The following is an 18343-nucleotide window of genomic DNA, read 5'->3' as shown; positions in this document are numbered from 1 at the left end:
ATATCCACCAAAATCCTCTTAAAATATTCAGTAAAACACCCTTGAATTTTAAAATAATACCCCACATACCTTTGGGTCCAGTAAATAGTTGTAAGGCATAAAAATGATGTCTGCCTGCTGCTTCAAACTCCGAGAAAGATAGTAAGGGCAAACTCTGTTTAAAGAGAGAGGGAAATCTACACAGTGCTACAAGACAACCAACATGCTTTCCACAGTCATTTATTAAGATTCTCAGGGGTTTCTTGTCAGCTTCTTAATGGGCTAGTCTTAAAGGCAGATGGTTTGGTGGGTTTACATGGGCCCGTCTCCTCTCTCATTTGATAAAAGAGAATGCTGGGAATAAATCCTTGACCCTGCAAATGCAGCGAGATAAAAGAAGGTGGTGGTGCAGAGGCTGCTAGTAAGCTTAGCATTTAAGGCAGGCATAGGCAAACCTGGCCCTCCAGATGTTTTGGAACTACAATTCCCATCATCCCTGACCACTGGTCCTGTTAGGTAGGGATGATGTGAGTTGTAGCCCCAAAACATCTGGAGGGCTGAGTTTGCCTATCCCAGATTTAAGGCATTCAACTTTTACACGAAAGCTCATACCAAGAACTAACTTAGTTGGTCTTTAAGGTGCTACTGGAAGGAATTTTTTTATTTTGACTATGGCAGACCAACACGGCTACCTATCTGTAACTTTTACACTGACATCATCCAGCTTTGACGGCCTTCTGGCAGTTCCCTTCCTGCGAGAAGGGAGGTTACAGGGAACCAGGCAGAGGAACTTCTCAGTAGTGGTGCCCGCCCTGTGGAGTGCCCTCTCATCAGATGTCAAGGAAATAAACAACTATCTGGCTTTTAGAAGCCATCTGAAGGCAGCCATGTTCAGAGAGGTTTTTAATGTTTGATGTTTTATTGTGCTTTTAATTCTGTTGGGAGCCGCCCAGAGTGGCTGGGGAATAATAATAACAACAATATTTAAAAAAAACCCAGGCTTTCAACCAAGAAAATAAACTGTAAAATAGAGAAGGAACCTTGATAAATCATTACACAAAGGGGGGGGGGTGCTTATCATGTAGTCATTTTTCAATCAGAGCTTTAAGCAAATATCTGTTTACTTAATTAGATGTGTCATGGGGCTTATGCTTACAAAGATGGATTGTTCATGATTTAGAAAGTATAGAAAAGGGAGATTTGGAATTATCTCCCACCTGATGAGCTTATCAGTGTATGAACATCAGCTACAGTGGTATAGATCCAACAGCACTCGTTTGATAATTAGTCATAGATGTCTTGGTATTTACACAGACTTGCACTGGAGATTTTGAATTCCCTAGCCAAAGGAATGCAATTCAGTCCCTAATCTTTCTATGACTAAATGAAGCAGTAATTTCATATAACAGTGGGTTTTTCTTTTTCCATGCCATTCTTTAATGAATTTCTAAATTCTGCAATACCGATTTTATTTATGATTGATTAATGCTCCTTTGGAAGGAAGGGTAAGAAATAAATTTAACCAACAAATAAAACATTTGGGTTGACTCTTTGTGCAATAATCAAGTATGTAGATGTAAGTGAATGCAGCCAGCACTTTCTATTCAAAGAAAGATCATACAACAACTTGCATGGCATGGTGGTTGAAGGTGTGAGTGACAAATGACAACACCCCCACTTCAAATTTCAGCCTAGTCATGAACTCACTGGGCGTTATTAAATCAAACCACTACATCTGAGTCTAAGCCTATCCCCATGTTCACAGGTTTGGTGTATGGATTACCAACACAGACTATATGAAATTGTTTGAGCACTTCATATTTAAAGAGCATTTTCCTAATATACTAGAAAAGTTTCCTATATTTTCCTATATACATGCACATATACATTTCCTATATACAAATACATGCACAAATTTACTGTGCACAACGACTGAATTTTGAAAGACTGTCAAAACTGAATCCTTTCCTCATTTCAGTTCAGCACTAATGCAATTATCTATTGAGAATATACTGCTAATATTATTAATAATTGTTCGTTAATGAAATTTGTATACTGTCCTTCATCTGAAGATCACAGGGCATTTCACAACATAAGAACACAAACTTCATAAAACAAAAACCAACTAATAAGCCCCCCCCCCCCCAAACTCATTTAAAAGGCCATAACATGTTAATCAGCCAAGGACCTGGCTATAGAGAAAGTGTTTTGCCTGGCACCTAAAATATGCAATGAAGGCAGCCAGCAACTTTCCTGGGGAGAGAATTCCACAAAAGGGGAGTCACTGCAAAAAAAGGCTCCTTCTCATGTTGCCACCCTCTGGATTTCTCATGAAGGAGGCACATGAACACGGGCCTAAGATGATGAACATAGGGTCCGTGTTGGTTCATATGGGGAGAGGCATAAAGAAAGAGAAAGTGAAGAGGAATTGTGACCTGTGCTTGTTCCCATTTTTAACCAGGTCTTCAATATCCAAGATGGAGCTGATCAGGTCTTTTTCAGTGCTCTTCTCTATAGAAAAGAAAAGAGGAGTTAGCATATTCCAGCAGATCCCAGGCTGGCTCATCTATTCCCGGCTCCTTGAACATCCCATTTTGGGCCTGCCCACCCATTCAGCAGGTAGAATGCTGAGATCCACACTAGCAGAGAAAAGTTGGCATCACTCCAGAGCTGGGTGGCCAGAAGGGCTGGGCAAAGGACACCTCTGCCCAATCCAAATTCCCCAGATTGTAGCCTTAGGTCAGGGGTCACCAACTTAAGGCCCATGGGCCAGAAGCGGCCCGCGGAGGTCGTTTGACTGGCCCACGAGCAGCCCCCGAACCGAGCAGTCCACTTGAGGTAAAGCGGCACGGTGCAGGGACTCACTTCCATGGTGCCGGAAATTGCGTCTGTGCAGACGTTGAAAATTGCGGACGCGCACACGCCGAAAATCGTGGGCGTGCACGCTCACACACACGCACGATCCGGCCCACGGAGGGATCCCTACAGGACCGATTCAGCCCAGGCAAGATAAACCTTGCCAACCCCTGCCTTAGGTGGTTAGGGTTATGGAAAACAGGTCCTATCAAGAAAGTTTGAAAGAACTGGGCATATTTAGACTGGGGGAGAGAAGCCTCGTCCTACACCAAACACTCTTCTCAGTGAGGAATGCTATGTCATCCTGGAGGCCCCCTCATCATCACAGGGGGGCCCTGGGATGATATCCTATTTTCCACTAGAAGCAGTGCCTAGCTGAGCAGAAGAGAAAGGGTGATGCCCTTGCAGGTTTAATAGAAGATTGGATGATATAGTGGAAATGCCCAATTAATCAGGCCTAAAATTTTAATTGAGTTCTACCATTTTAATTTATTCATTTGATGAATCAATTAATACTGCAGCCCTAAAACAAGCAAACCTGCAAGTCCTTTCCTTCCCTTTTAATTTAAAAAAAAACCTGCCTGCAATGGGGCAAGACATGGATTCATGACATCAGAGGCACCAGCTAATTTGTGTAGTGCACAGCTGACTTCTGCTGCAACCTAGCAGAAAGCAGAAGCATTTCCCCTGAACTCTACTTGTGAACAAAATGTAGTGAGTACGATTCCACGATGACCCTGCTGCTTAAATTATATACTTTCATCTGCACCCTTAATTATCATTTTCTGGGTGCAACCACCCAACACTGCTGCTAAGCAACCTCTGCCCATTTCCTGCACAAATCACATTTAAAATTAATGCAGGTTGCGCATCAACAGCACTTGATGGATTGCTCCTTCTATCTTTAACTTACATGATTATATGAACATAAGAGCCTGCTGCTTCCACATTCCAGGAAAGGTTCCAAAAATATCTGAACATCTGTTGATTTAGTTCTTAATTATGTTTCTCATAAGATACCACATTATATGCAGATGACACACTCTTCAAGCTATGCTCATGGATGGCACCATCTCTCTCCCCACACACATTATGTATGTGTCTCTGTGTGTGTGTGTGTGTGAAAGAGAGAGAGAGATTTACAGTGGCGCCCCGCAAGACGAATGCCTCGCAAAATGAAAAACCCGCTATACGAAAGGGTTTTCCGTTTTTCAATGCGCTTCGCAAGACGAATTTCCCTATGGGCTTGCTTCGCAAGACGAAAACGTCTTGCGAGTCTTGCGATTTTTTTCGCTTTCCCCCCCTTTTTCTAAGCCGCTAAGCCGCTAATAGCCTTTTAGCCACTAAGCCTTTAATAGCCGCTAAACCGCTAATCGGGTTGCTTCGCAAGACGAAAAAACCGCTAGACGAAGAGACTCACGGAACGGATTATTTTCGTCTTGCGAGGCACCACTGTATTTTAACCTGAAATTATTGATCAGTGCCACTTTCTATGGTCCCCAAATTCTGGGCTCTTAGTATTCCTTATACTGGGGGGCAGTCTTTTACCTTCCTAGGCCTTATTGTCTCTGAATGTGCAAGCAGGTCACTTCACATAATGCCAACTATCGCTGAATGTGCATGGTATAATAGTCAGCGCCTTTCTAAAACCAGCTGACTACCTAGAACTTCAACACTGTTAAAATGATGATGATGGTGATAATTTATTATTTGTACCCTACCCAGCTGACTGGGTTGCCCCAACCACTCTGGGCAGCTTCCAGCATATATAAAAACACAGCAAAACATTAAATCTTGAAAAGCTTCCCTATACAGGGCTGCCTTCAGATGTCTCATGAATGTAATATAGTTACTCATCTCCTTGACATCCGATGGGAGATGGGCGCCACCACCAAGAAGGCCCTTTGCCTGGTTCCCCCAGCTTTACTTCTTGGAAGCTATCTTCCAAGTGAAGTTTATATACTGAATAAGAATTCAATATAAGTGAGACTTTCTGACAGGATGAGAATTTCAAAAACCTTTGGGATAATGGTACCTCACTGCACAGCTACTTTTTAGCAATCTAGCAAGATGCCTTACACGGAGTCAGATCTTTGGCTCATCTATTTCAGTATCATCCACACTGACTGGCAAATGCTTGCAGGGTTTCAAAGGAGACTTTCCCAGCCCTATCTCCTTGGGGTTGCTAGGGATTAAACCTCAGACCTTCTGCATGTAAATGATGTACTTTCCCACTGAGCTCCAGCCCTTCTGGATCTTATATCAAAACAGCACTATGTTTGAGAAGTCTCGCTTTAGATATTGCAGCATCTGCACTTATAACTGAATTCTTGTGGACTAGCGCTATGGTGGCATGGTGGAGAGCTTTTCAGTAGTGTTCCTTCCGCAATGTAGGGGATGGGGAACCTCAGGCCCAGGGCCGAAACGCAGCCTTCTGTAAGTGCTTCTATTCACCCTTGGGACTTTTCCCACACGTCCTCACCAGGTTAATTCGCTCATCTGGTCTGCAACCTCCTTGTGTGCTTTTACCTGGCTACAATTATACCTATTGTCTGACTAAATGGGTAATGGAGAAGTGTGCATGGGGGTATATTTAGAAACCTTTACATTTTGCCTAGCTGGAATGTAGCCCACTGAACACAGGAAATTGCCACATCTGAGCCTCTTAGGTCAATTTCTTAGGCGGGAATCCAGTTTCCACAGCCAGCAATTTGAGAACTAAATTAGCCAATATCTACCTGAAAGGAAAGCATTCACAAGCGCACAGACAAGTATGGGTCGTACAATCTAAACTAGTTAATGATGCTTACAAACCTAACAAAAATGAACAGCAGAGGCTGGCAGTTTTGCCCGGAAGAAACAGTTACATGCAAGTAGTCAACAGAAAGACTGATATAAAACCAGCCCAACATCAATTACCAGACTCCCAAACTGAGAATTACTTTCACAAACGTTTATTCATACCTTCCACATTGTTATAGAAATGACATGTGCGAGTTGTTATCTTCATACGGCACATGTGGATCTGCAAAACAATATAAATTCCAGTTCAATGCATAACATAATGAAGCCCAAATAAGTGTATAATTGCACTTGCTCCTATTCACCCCTTATTTCCCTTGGAATTTAGATTGTAAGTTCCTTGCAGCAGGGACCCATCTACTTAATTTATGCAACTCTTTAAAATACCATGTACATTACTGGCACAATATAAATCACTACCACAAGTAGCTCTCAATAGAGTCCGGCGGTGGAAAATGGCTGATCCCACACAATCGGACTTCAGCCGTTCCGATAATTCAGGGCTGATATGGGGGTAATTAGCCCTGGCAGCCTCCCCAGGGCAGGGGAGGACTGTCTCAACGACCCGCGGTCTGTCCCAGATTGCCGATGTGGCAGACGGCAGGGGCACTGGGTCACGGAGCTAGGGACGGCTGACACTCCTGCGACGCTACCCCATAGCCGGACGCATCTGTTTGGGAAAATATAAAGATTTGGAAAACAAACAGACACGCTCTGAATTGAAGAAGCTGGAAAAAACCTGCAGTATGTACAGTCTCTGGTGCAAAAGATCGACCTTCAAAGAGATCCTCATCATGACGTTTGGAATGTGGAGGGGCTTGGTATGTAAAAAAAACATTCTTTTATCCTTAACATCAACAATCCGTAATGCATGCCAAGTCTCATTAAGAACTTAAATTGCTCTTCAAAAAGTGAGTTCAGATGGACTTTCATATATAATTGGGATCTACTCGCAGCCACTTCTCTTCTAAGACCGGAAATGTCTGTTAAAGATGAAAACAAAGGACAAAGGACAAAATGGCGTCTCCCACCACATCGTTATTGAATATCTGAAATACTTCCCTGATTAAGAGAAACAGGAGCTAATGGATGGTTGGTTATAGAGACTGGAAACAATATTACATATACAACTGTTTGCAAAAAGATGTTTTTTTGATTACGAGCGAGAGAGAGGGCTAAATGGATATCTGGCAGCCCCCCTCTAGGGCCCGGAGGGGGGACTGGGAAGATTCCAATGGCCAATTGCTAATTGTCTGATATATGGCTATATTGCAAACAGTCTGTTTAAGATAAATCAACAAGGAGGGTACAGAAGGAAATTTCTCTCTGTTTCTTTGATAACACCTGGACGGGAAAGATTAACGATCTGGGAGCTGCCAAAATAACAACTCTCAAAGAGCTGGACAGAACTTTGAAATTGGATGCAATTAAATGAAGCAGTGCGATGAAAAAAACAGCTCAAGGAGTACAATATACGGACAAATCTGCACTCCATAGGGGAAAAAAAGTATCGGTTTTCTGACATGAGTGAGGATCGTAGAACCAGAGTCAAAATGTGGAAGGGAAAAATCGGACATGGAATTATGAATAACATTGAGGATGATGAGAGGCAGGACTATGATGTTGAATGCGCTTCGAAATTCAGACCGTGGGAAGTCAAAACAAAATTATTACAATTTGGAAGACAATTGGACCTTTTTTATTTTAGTTTTTTATTTTTATTGGATTGGATTTGATATGTTAATTGGATGTTTTTATTGGAAAATAATAAACGCTTAAAAAAAAAAGTAGCTCTCAATAGAAGGCAACATATGATAACTGGATTTGAGAAAAATGGTTCTGCAAGCTCTCCTACAATGTTCAAGTAGAAAGTGCTATTACTTGGCAATTTCCAGAAAAGCTTTGCTGGACAATGAACAGGGAAAAATATCCGTCCCTACTAAGCAGCAGAGAGTATGCTATAATTCATATAACAAAAGCCATGTAACTTGACTGCTCCATAGTGATCTATTTCATATCTATTATTGATTCTCCAACTGCAACCTGCTTTTGCCCCCTCCCCCAAAGAAATATGGTTTTTGGTTTACTTTACCAAAATGTCCAAATAGTCACCATAAGAAAAAAAGTTTAAAGGTTGCAAAACAAAAACAATCAGCAGGATATAAACTTATGACTGAAAGGCCCGAGAACATACAAAGGTCTTTGTCTGGCACCAAAATGACAAAGTAGGTTTCAGGAGGACCTCTCTTTCGTGCAGACATTTCAGGTGAGATCATTCAATAATTGGGCGGCCACCACAGAGATGCCACAGGTGGACACCCAGAAAAGGCCATCTACCTAAGCAGTGGAGGGCTTGGAAAGCCGACCAGAACTTTGGAATGGGCTCAGAAATGGGCTGGATGAAGTAGGTAAAGTATTAGTGAGGGAGACCTGGATTTAAATTCCCACTGCCCACAGCTCTCACTGGATGAACAAGAGTCAGTGTGGTTTTACTTTTATGCTCTTACCTGTGTATGGTTATTTTCCTGTCTTTTAACTTCAGGGTGGATGCAGAGCTGCTCTCTGGAACCCAATACACATACCTTTGGCCTATTAAATAGGGGGGGGATGACACAAGCACTGACATTTTAATCAAAACAAGACACTGAAGATATACATGGTTGGGTTGTGGCAAGTATTTCAAACATGGAAATGAAGCAGGGCATAATGCATAAGCTTTTCAGCATTAATGGGCAGTATATTTTGCAAAAGCTATATGCAAAAGCTCCCTCTGTGCTGCAAAATGTCTCAGTGACATCTTATATAACTAGTGTTTTCAAAAGCATTTCTATCAACAATAATACAGCTAAAACAAAAATTGCCAGACACATATATCCCAAGTTGTTTCACACCTGGAGCGAGCATCAACATCTTAAGTTTCTTTACCTGTAAACTGTGTTCTTTAATTCATTGATGGCCTGAGTAAGCTGAGAATGAGTTCTGGAGGCATAAATTATTTTAGGAACGTCAGTGTAATAAGCTGTCAAGTGAGGAAGGCGAGAAGGGGATTGGGGGGAGGAAGCAGAAAGGGAAAAAATTAGTTCTTGTTTAGTGCTAAATATATCATCAGTCTGCTTTTCCCCTTCTGGTGCTATGGTAACAACTCAGCCTGCGGAGGCAGTGGCGGATTTTGCAACTCAACCACTCACCTATAAGGAACAAGAGTGCATATTTTTAATCACTTTAGCTAAGAATCGTTCTATGAAGCGCCTGTAGGATAAGCATCTGCACATGACAGTGAAAACTAATGCCCTGATTTATACATACTGAAGTTAGTAAGGAAAAGAGGCCCCCAAAATATCAGAATGTAAGGAAGAGTGCAAATCTGGGCCCTGCCAGACCTGAAGAGTGAACAACTACAGCAGAGCAACCATGATGGATCAACATGGATGAAATGGATTTCAACACTGTGCCACTTTGTGAAGGCTCCTTGAATTTTTTTTACTGAATTTCAGAGACAGTCATGTGAGACCATGGCATCTTGGTTGACGAAAACCTAATGATAATGTTAAATACAACATTACACCACCAGTATAATAAGATCCTAAAGAGAGGAGGAATGGGATTGCTCCTGATGTGGAATTACAGATACTGCTAGAATGTTTCAAAGGAATTGCTGGAATGTGTCAGGGTGCACCTGACCTTGGTGAAAAAATGTTCACCCAGATTATGGATATCCAGAGTCTACATCAGGTGTAGTCAACCTTTTTATACCTACCGCCCACTAATGCATCTTTCTTGATGGTAAAATTTCCTTACCATCGATGGAAGGAGGATTCAGCTTGTGCCGTAGAACCCCCTCCCACCCACCTAGAATCCTGAAACGCCCACTAGTGGGCGGCAGGGACCACGTTGACAACCCCTGGTCTACATCTCATGTGGGATCACCTACGCAAGTAATCAAATTGACACAAAAGATGGGAAGTCTAATCTTCCTGGCCCAGTTTCTAATCTCTATAAAAAGTGTTCAGAGAATTGATTCTCACTCTCTTCCTTCTTTCTTTCCTTCCTGCCGCCGCCTTTCCCACTCTTTTTTATATGTTCCCTCCCTGCACTGGTTGAGTAACTAGGACAGGGGTCTGCAACCTTTAAGACAAAAAGAGCCACTTGGACCCGTTTTCGAAGGGGAAAAAAACTGGGAGCCGCAAAACCATTGCGACATTTAAAACAAATATATCTCCGGAGCCGCGATCTGACAGCGGGCGGGAAGGTGACGTTGGGACGGTGCGTGACTAACGCACGCACCGCCCCCATGCGACGTCACAGCCAGTACAGCGCCCGCCACAGTGGGGAGTGTCGGGCGCACAATGTGCCTCCTCCCCTCGCTAGTATCCGCCCCGGAGCCGCGGCAAAGGTGTAAAAGAGCCACATGCGGCTCTGGAGCCGCGGGTTGCAGACCCCTGAACTAGGACTTTTATTCCAAAATGTTAAGTGTGGTAGAAAACCTAGAAATACAGATATGCTATGAAACTTTAGCAACTACATGAGCTGGAGGATGTTAGAAGGCCAAAATTTCAGTTAGAATGGGAAAAAACAAACTCTGATTAGCTCCTTTATCAATGTAATTACAATGATAATCTTAGTCTATTCTTACTCTATATTATTTTCTAAGTGTTAACTTGCTCTCTTACATTACTTTATTTTTATGTTATAATTCAAAGTTTAGAATATCATTAACTTCCATATGAAGATAATACGATTTGAATGAAGCGCTGTACATCAATAAACTGATTTGTTTCAAAGACGATCTTGAGTCTGTGGTCTTTTATCACTGATTATGCTTTATTATTTGTCCCACTGGGTTGCTAATGAGCAAACTCCAACACTGATGAAATAATCAAATTAACAGAATCCCTAAGTTTTTCTCTAGCTTCTGATAAAGAAAAGAAACTAACCATAACACTCAGCAATGTTTCATAGGTTCACATGTTTCCCACCTTCCATGCACCTGAATTTCCGCAACTACAGTGTGGGACTCTATTGAGGCTGGGCAACTGCAATGTTTGCCAGCTTGTCACATCTCATTTTCTACTTCTTCTATAAGGTCAAGCAGTCCAGTCTAAGAACCCTGGTAATTCCACCTTGTGGCTCCCAAATGAACATGACATTACTTACAGAACCACAAGACCCAAGACTTACCTGGGATATCAGCACCTGTGGTAGCGCTGCCCCAAGATGACATTGGCCGGTCAGTGAAGAGTTCTGCTCCATTCAGTCGCTGGGCTATCTTCTGTGCAGAGATGGCATCTTTGAAGTGGTCCCGCCAAGCCAGAGATGCACAAAGGAGGCATAGTGTCTTTCCCGTGCCTGTGGGGCTCTCTAAAATCCCATTCACTTGCTTGAATAATGGTAACAAATAGAGAAAAGAAATAATTAGAAAACTGGACATTCACTTTAACTGCCAGCTAATTGCCAAGCATTTTCCCCATGAGTCTGTACAGAAACAAATAAGTGGCTGACAAATGCTGGCAGCCTGGATGGAAGACAGGTTGCTAGGAAGGACTAGGTAGCAAATTAGGCAGGGTGAGCTATAACAGGGTGAGCTAGGGCAGCTTTCTCTAGCTGCTCAGTTAGAACCTAACTCTTAAGGAGAGAACCAAACTAGTAATGAGGATCGCAGCTGGCCACCTGGTCTTCTCTAAAAGTTACCACTCTAAACAGGATAATGCACACATATCATCTGGGCTGTATGTTTTAGTTAAATTGACCAAGAACAACGCTCTCTCTAGCTGTCACTGTATAGCTTAATCTGCATAAATCATTTGACTCAGCATTTACTGGAGAATTTATATGTCCACAGTAATTTAATACCCTGCTGTGAGCAGCCTGTTCTAGAAGTATCTTCCAACTCTGATTCTATGACGTTAGAAACTTCAACCAAAGATCTCTTTCTGGCTTCTTGTTTTACCAGACTGGAAAAGGAAAATGTAGCAAGCCAGATAGAGCTCCAAAGGTTATTCTAATCTAGAGCCATCTCTGACTGAAATACTTAAGAAAGGAACAGGCATTGTTGGTGACAGTGAGAGGGTCATTGACAGACTCAGTTTTAAGGCAAACATGCCAAAGTTCTTACACACTAATATTATGATTACAAGTTTTACTTGATCTGTTTAAATTAGTTGGCAGTTCAAACTGGTGTTGAGGCAGAGTTAAACAATTGTTCCAAGTCTGACAACAGGAACTCTGTGATTTGGAACTCTTGGAGAGAAAAAACCCTCTGTTGATAAATTGCATTTGAAATTATGCACACATTTTACAGAGAAGTGTCCCTGAAACCCATGTACAGCATTACAGCAATGGCAAGGCCTGCTTGTCACTTTGTAAACAGATCCCCTTGCTTCTACAACAGATGTTAGGGCACTTGTGTAGGACAGTGATAATAATAAAGATTTACAAAATGGCCTCTGAGCACAATGGTTCCTTAAGAGATTTTCTTGCAGACGTGCAAAAGAGATAATGGAATGCATGGCCTCAGTTCTCAAGCCTTAAGAACAGATTGTATGAACATAAGGTCTACTTATTTGCTTCTTTCCCCTCATCTGCAAGTGTAAGAGAAATCCCACCTACCCACTTCTCTACAAACAGATCTAATGCGATACGTCTGGCACTAACAAGAGAAAGGTTTGCAAAATAGCCTCTTTTCAGGAAGTGTTAAGCAGGTTTCATATGTTCAAAATGCATCTGTTCTGAACAGTATAAAAATATATCTCAAAAACAAGAAATGGAAGTCAATGTCTTGAATTTAGCCAATTTCAACTAACGGGAATTTATGCAAGATTTTAAGTTACAAGGAATACTTATTTGGGAGTGAAACCTAACATTACACAAGTACATTTCTCCTTGTGCACTGTCACTTCACTTTCCTATCCTCCCCACTACAAACTTTCACATTTCCCTAAAAGGTGCTCCAGAGGGTTCACCTACCCGCCAGAAAATTATTTTGAGAGCATGTAAGGGGGTGGGGGGAAGGCAAGACCCTGTGGCACAAGCAGACTTCATTCCACTTGCACGCCGAACATAGCTTTAGATACAATCCTAAACACAATCCTAATCCTAAATTCAGTTCCACAGAGTTCCATGGCACTTACTCCCAGGAAACTGACAACAGTATATGAGTATATGATTTGCTGCCTTAGGACTTACTTCTAAATAACAAGCATTGCAGTTTCTAGATTATTAATAGCAGCATGGTGAGTGACACCAATCTGAAATTTTATAATTGCAGATGGAAGCATCCTCTAAGATGCTTACTGTGACATGTGTGCATCTAAAATCAAGAATATGAATTTTTTTCTTTCGGAACTATTGGTTTCTATCCCTTGCAGATTTATGAAAATTAAATAAATCAACTAAATCAACAGTTTCATGCAAATTTACTTGAAAGTAGGTACTACTAGGTTCAGCAGTTTACACTGGAGTAAGCACGCAAAGGATTGCAGTCTAAATTATTTGAAGTCTAAATTATTGCACTCTTATTATTTAAATAGCATTTCTCCTGAATGCTTTCAGCACTTCATATTCTATAACAACAGTAATCTTTACAACATGGGGGTTTTTTTTAGCATTATACTACATTGTCCATTTTCATGAGTGAGTTGAGAAATGACCCAGTTACTTCCAAGCTCATTATACTTCATTTACTTAATCAGAACATTGACCACAAACCTGACATGAGCCAACAGTGTGACGCGGCAGCTAAAAAAGCCAATGCAATTCTGGGCTGCATCAATAGGAGTATAGCATCTAGATCAAGGGAAGTAATAGTGCCACTGTATTTTGCTCTGGTCAGACCTCACCTGGAGTACTGTGTCCAGCTCTGGGCACCACAGTTCAAGAAGGACACTGACAAACTGGAACGTGTCCAGAGGAGGGCAACCAAAATGGTCAAAGGCCTGGAAACGATGCCTTATGAGGAACGGCTAAGGGAGCTGGGCATGTTTAGCCTGGAGAAGAGGAGGTTAAGGGGTGATATGATAGCCATGTTCAAATATATAAAAGGATGTCATATAGAGGAGGGAGAAAGGTTGTTTTCTGCTGCTCCAGAGAAGCGGACATGGAGCAATGGATCCAAACTACAAGAAAGAAGATTCCACCTAAACATTAGGAAGAACTTCCTGACAGTAAGAGCTGTTTGACAGTGGAATTTGCTGCCAAGGAGTGTGGTGGAGTCTCCTTCTTTGGAGGTCTTTAAGCAGAGGCTTGACAACCATATGTCAGGAGTGCTCTGATGGTGTTTCCTGCTTGGCAGGGGGTTGGACTCGATGGCCCTTGTGGTCTATTCCAACTCTATGATTCTATGATTCTACTACCACTTACAACTGTGAATATTAGGCAAATACTTTTGTAGAATGAACAAATTTAGTTCAAAAATGCAATATAACATGTAAATCCCAAAATAGCTTATCCAATTAAAAATAATAATTTTGCCCATGATATTCACAGCCAAGCAGGCCACAAGTATATATGCTCTGCTGTCTTTGAATTCTCCCAAAGATACTTATAAAACAAACAACTGTGTCATTCACCATGCCAAGTCTGCATTTCATTCGATGGGAGTCAAAACTGAACACATATATAGAATAAAACTTACTTTAAGAAGACATTTTGAACCAGTGTACTTTTGCATCTATTTGAAACATTCAAAACTTATAAAACAATGGCTTGGTCAGCAATCTCATGGTGTTATGCATAATATATGCACATTTCCCCCCTGTATATATTATGTATTGTGTAATACTGCAACTATGTCTGAGAGCAAACTAATGGTAACCAGGAGTAATCTATCCTTTCCCAACAAAACATCCCAAATTCTGGACCTTACGTTATTTCAGAGATGTCAGCATGACTAGTCTCTAAATTTCCTACTCTTGACACACATTATTAAACATTGTTTAAGAAGTGCCCTCCAGAGGTCTCTGGCTGTGATTTCTCAGATTACTTACCTTTTGAAGGCATTCCAGCACTTTAGACATGTACTCTTCCTGACATTTGTAGGGTTGAAATGGGAAGTCCACAGTGATGCCATTTAATTTTATTTGGGGCATATTTCATCAGACATGTCAGGATCTCAGAGTCTGAAATCAAGAGCACACTTCCTTAAGTACAAGGTGTCATTTTGCTAAAATACAGTATTAACAAGGACAGTGTTTCAAACCCCACCTCCCAATTCCTATATTGGAGGCGGGCAGAGCAATCATGTAAATCTAAGCCCCTCGAGGAACAGAACCAGTTTGGATCCGGCAAACCCACAGTTGCTTCTGCCTCTGCAACAGTCCATTTTGTGACCATTTGCTTGCTATTAATTGTGAGAATATTGGTGGCGGCAGCAGTTTTTTGTCCACCAAGCTCTCTGCAGGTCTAGTGATGGTCTTTGCACTGGGACACCTTCACAATCCTAACCCCAGCCAGTCAGCAGCATAATGGGATAAGATTAGTTTCTTAGGCTTACTTTAGAACCTCCCTTCTCCAAATGATAAAAGACCATACACTTTGCTTTGCAGTCTACCCATTTAGTCTGGAATAACACAAGCTAGACTTGCTAACAAACAACAAAATCATAAAACAAAAAGATCACCTGCCATTTACAAAGTATAGTTTCTGGAGCACTTGGCAGTACAGTAGTATCTTGGCTTTTGAATAGAATGCATTCCGGAAGTCCATTCGACTTCAGAAACATTTGGAAACCAAGGTGTGGCTTCTGATTGGCTGCAGGAGCATCCTGCAGCCAACTGGAAGCTGCAGAAGCCACATCACTGGGCGTTCAGGTTCCAAGGCAAAGTTCGCAAACCGGAACACCTACTTCCAGGTTTGCGGCATTTGAGTTCCAAGTTGTTTGTGAACTAAGCTGTTCGAAAACCAAGGTACGACTGTATTTAACAACGGTCAAATAATGTTGTCAACTGACTAGGTGCAATTTAGACTTGGCATAGTTCAATTCTATGCACAATCATTCAGAGGTACCACTGAATTCAAGGGGATATACTCCCAAATAAGCATGCATAGGATTATGGCCCAAAGTCTGCAACCTTCTGGACGTTTCCCTGGGAAAAAGCTCCAGAGAACTCAGTTGAGACACTTTTAAATAGAGAATATAGAATTGTGGTTTATCACTGCAATCCCAATCCCAATCAGGCCACTGCCATCTTTGCCCCTGCCACTCACACCAACCAGGGCAGAAAGTCCTGCATTGGACATGTTGCCAATGGGCTGGCTCAGGATCCAGTGGATCCCAGACCAGCCCCTCCCAGTTCCCCAGAACTGTCGATTCTGAGGCTTTCCACAGGCTGCTGTGAGGATTCCACTGGCAATACTTCTATCGATCCACATGTTTGGTGAGCAGAATGATGAGTTCTTCATTGCCCAATCCACCCAGTGCAGAAGAGGTCTGAATTGCAGCCTGTCGCTTCACCTTTAAAGCAGATTATCTCTTTATGCAGAGCAGCTGGTTATTTTGAGCATTCCAGAAACAACTGGCAAGATTTAACTTTGAAAAACTGTGACTTTTTAATGTTCAAAATATATCACTATGCCAAATGAATGGTCTGGGCCCACTTAATGCTACAGTATTGCCTGAAGGTGTGTGAATCTGGTCAATTTTATTTTATTTATATTTCATCTTTCCTCCATGGAACTTAAGAAATGCAGTTGCCCAGACATTATTATCATTTATTATATTTCTATACAGCCCTTCAGGGGTGCCAACTTGAATAAAATATGGGAAGGGGGCAGTTAAGCCCCGCCTCACATTAACAATCACAAGACACAGCACACACACTTCATTTGTATGGCTATGCCCGGCCTCCTCAAATGTTTTAAGGGGGGGCACTGGCGGAGGAAGAGGAGTGCGGAGGGGAGCATCCCGCCCCGGGCAGTGCGATCCGAGCAGGTGCCATTGCGGCTGCCCCCCCTGCCCCCCCACGTGCCAGCCCCGCCCCCGCCTGCTCTATGCCCCCCAGCAGCATTAAGCTCCGCCTGGGGGGCACAGCTGAAGAGACCTCAAGCCCTAGGAGTTGGATCCTATGTTGCCCTTCATCCAAGGATCACAGGGAAGTTTACAATATAAAACCCACAAGTTTAAATTGCCATAAATTGTTTAATTAGCCAAAGGCCTCCAAGAAGAGAATGTTTTTGCCTGTTGCCTAAAGATTTGTAATGAAGGTACCAGGCAAGCCTCCCTGGGGAGAGCATTCCACCAGCAGGTAGCCAGTACAAGGCCCATTCTTGTGTTGCTGCCGCCTGGATTTTCAGTCCCAGCTGTGCTTAACTTTGGCAAGGCTGTTCTATATGTGTTTAATAAATGCAGAGTCTGATCACAGCGCCGTGGCAGAGCACCACCCACGTGTAATCCCTGACATTTCCAGATAACAGGATTTTAATCGGCAAGACCTTGGAAAGGAACTCACAGTCAGAGCAACTGTACTAGAGATGAACTGATGGGTTTGATCTGATATGGGGAAGCTTCATGAGCTTACATTTAAACAGGCAGCACAGCACAGTGGTAGAACACACGCTCATCACATAAGGGGTTCCTGTGTCCTTCCTTGGCATCTCACTTAGTAAGGCTGGGAAAGGCATCTCCTGAGTCAGAGTAGGCCATAATTCTCAACCTGTGGATCCCCAGATGTTGTTGGACTACAACTCCCATCATTCCTAGCCAGCATGGTCAGTGGTCAGGGGTGATGGGAGTTGTAGTCCAACAACATCGGGGGACCCACAGGCTGAGAAACGCTGGGCTAGACGGATAGACGGTATTTGGGCTCAGAACGAAAGAGTCTGCGCCTGAGTTTGACTCTCGGGGCAGCAAGCTCCCCTTCCTGGTGTCCTGCAAACAGCCCTGCGGACCTGGAAGGGCGGCATTTAACATGTATTACTTAATATTCAGAAGCATCGCCGCCTCCGGGCAGGCATGGCAAAGCCCAGCCGGCAGGAGGAATCTCAGAACCATGGAGCTGGGCGGGACCCCCAAGGGTCATCTAGTCCAACCCCCTACAATGCGAAAACTCGCGGCCCTTCACACGCCGCTGGGCTACGACTTACAAAGCCGCAATGGGGCGCGCTGGCTGGATTTCACATCCTGAGGGGGCCACGCCTGGGCCTACAACACAGCCGCCACCTCCATCCATTCATCCCAATTATCTAGAGACGGGGCTATTTCCCTCCGCCACCGGGCTCCTTCCGCCGCTCCTCAGGCAAAGGACCGGAGGGTACGGGGAAGGCGGCCCGCTGAGGTGAGGCGGACCCGAGTAGGCCTCAAAAGCCTCCCGCCACCCGCCGGTAACAAAATCCCCTCACGCACCTCCGAGTCAGCCCCTCCCCTTTTCCTGGGAGCCCGCGCGCGCGCCGCGCCACGTGACGCCTCCTCCGCAACCCCATTCGCCAAGCGGCTCTCCTGTTCCCGCTCACGAGAGAGGGGGTGTCGCCGGCTTCCCAGGATCTCGCGAGGCTTCCCCGAGGCGTTGCCGCGGCAACGGCAGGAGGAAGGCCTGGCTGCGGCTGCTTCTCCCCTCAGCCGTTTTTTTTTATTTCTCTCTCTGCCTCTTTTCTCGGCTTGAGGGGAGGCGAAGCGGCCTGGCGTCGTTGCCATGGAAGTCGAAGGGGCTTCTGATTTTCCGCGGTCGGCGGTCTGCTTTTACCCCCTCAGTCGCCCCAGTCAGAAATGGGGAGGAGG

The 18343-nt window shown here is 43.4% G+C and overlaps 1 protein-coding gene across 5 annotated transcripts in view; it reads right to left on the bottom strand.

The window, feature by feature from the left end:
- RTEL1 (regulator of telomere elongation helicase 1) overlaps positions 1 to 18104 on the bottom strand; it is an 82825-nt gene extending 64721 nt beyond the window's left edge. For 3 of the 5 annotated variants that reach the window (XM_081196013.1, XM_081196016.1, XM_081196015.1), the window contains exons 1-8: positions 17713 to 17965; positions 14619 to 14750; positions 10816 to 11014; positions 8563 to 8656; positions 8145 to 8226; positions 5800 to 5860; positions 2415 to 2490; positions 70 to 154 (exon numbers count right to left, since the gene is read on the bottom strand). In XM_081196013.1, coding sequence (XP_081052139.1) covers positions 70 to 154; positions 2415 to 2490; positions 5800 to 5860; positions 8145 to 8226; positions 8563 to 8656; positions 10816 to 11014; positions 14619 to 14720 — 699 coding nt within the window. In that variant the 5' untranslated portion in view covers positions 14721 to 14750; positions 17713 to 17965. The other 2 variants (XM_081196014.1, XM_081196017.1) reach the window with 2 other exon arrangements.
- Between the last annotated feature and the right edge of the window lie 239 nt (positions 18105 to 18343).

This window comes from Podarcis bocagei (assembly GCF_964188305.1).
Source record: "Podarcis bocagei genome assembly, chromosome: 5".
NCBI lineage: Eukaryota > Metazoa > Chordata > Lepidosauria > Squamata > Lacertidae > Podarcis > Podarcis bocagei.
This window is presented reverse-complemented; position numbering and strand designations above follow the sequence as displayed.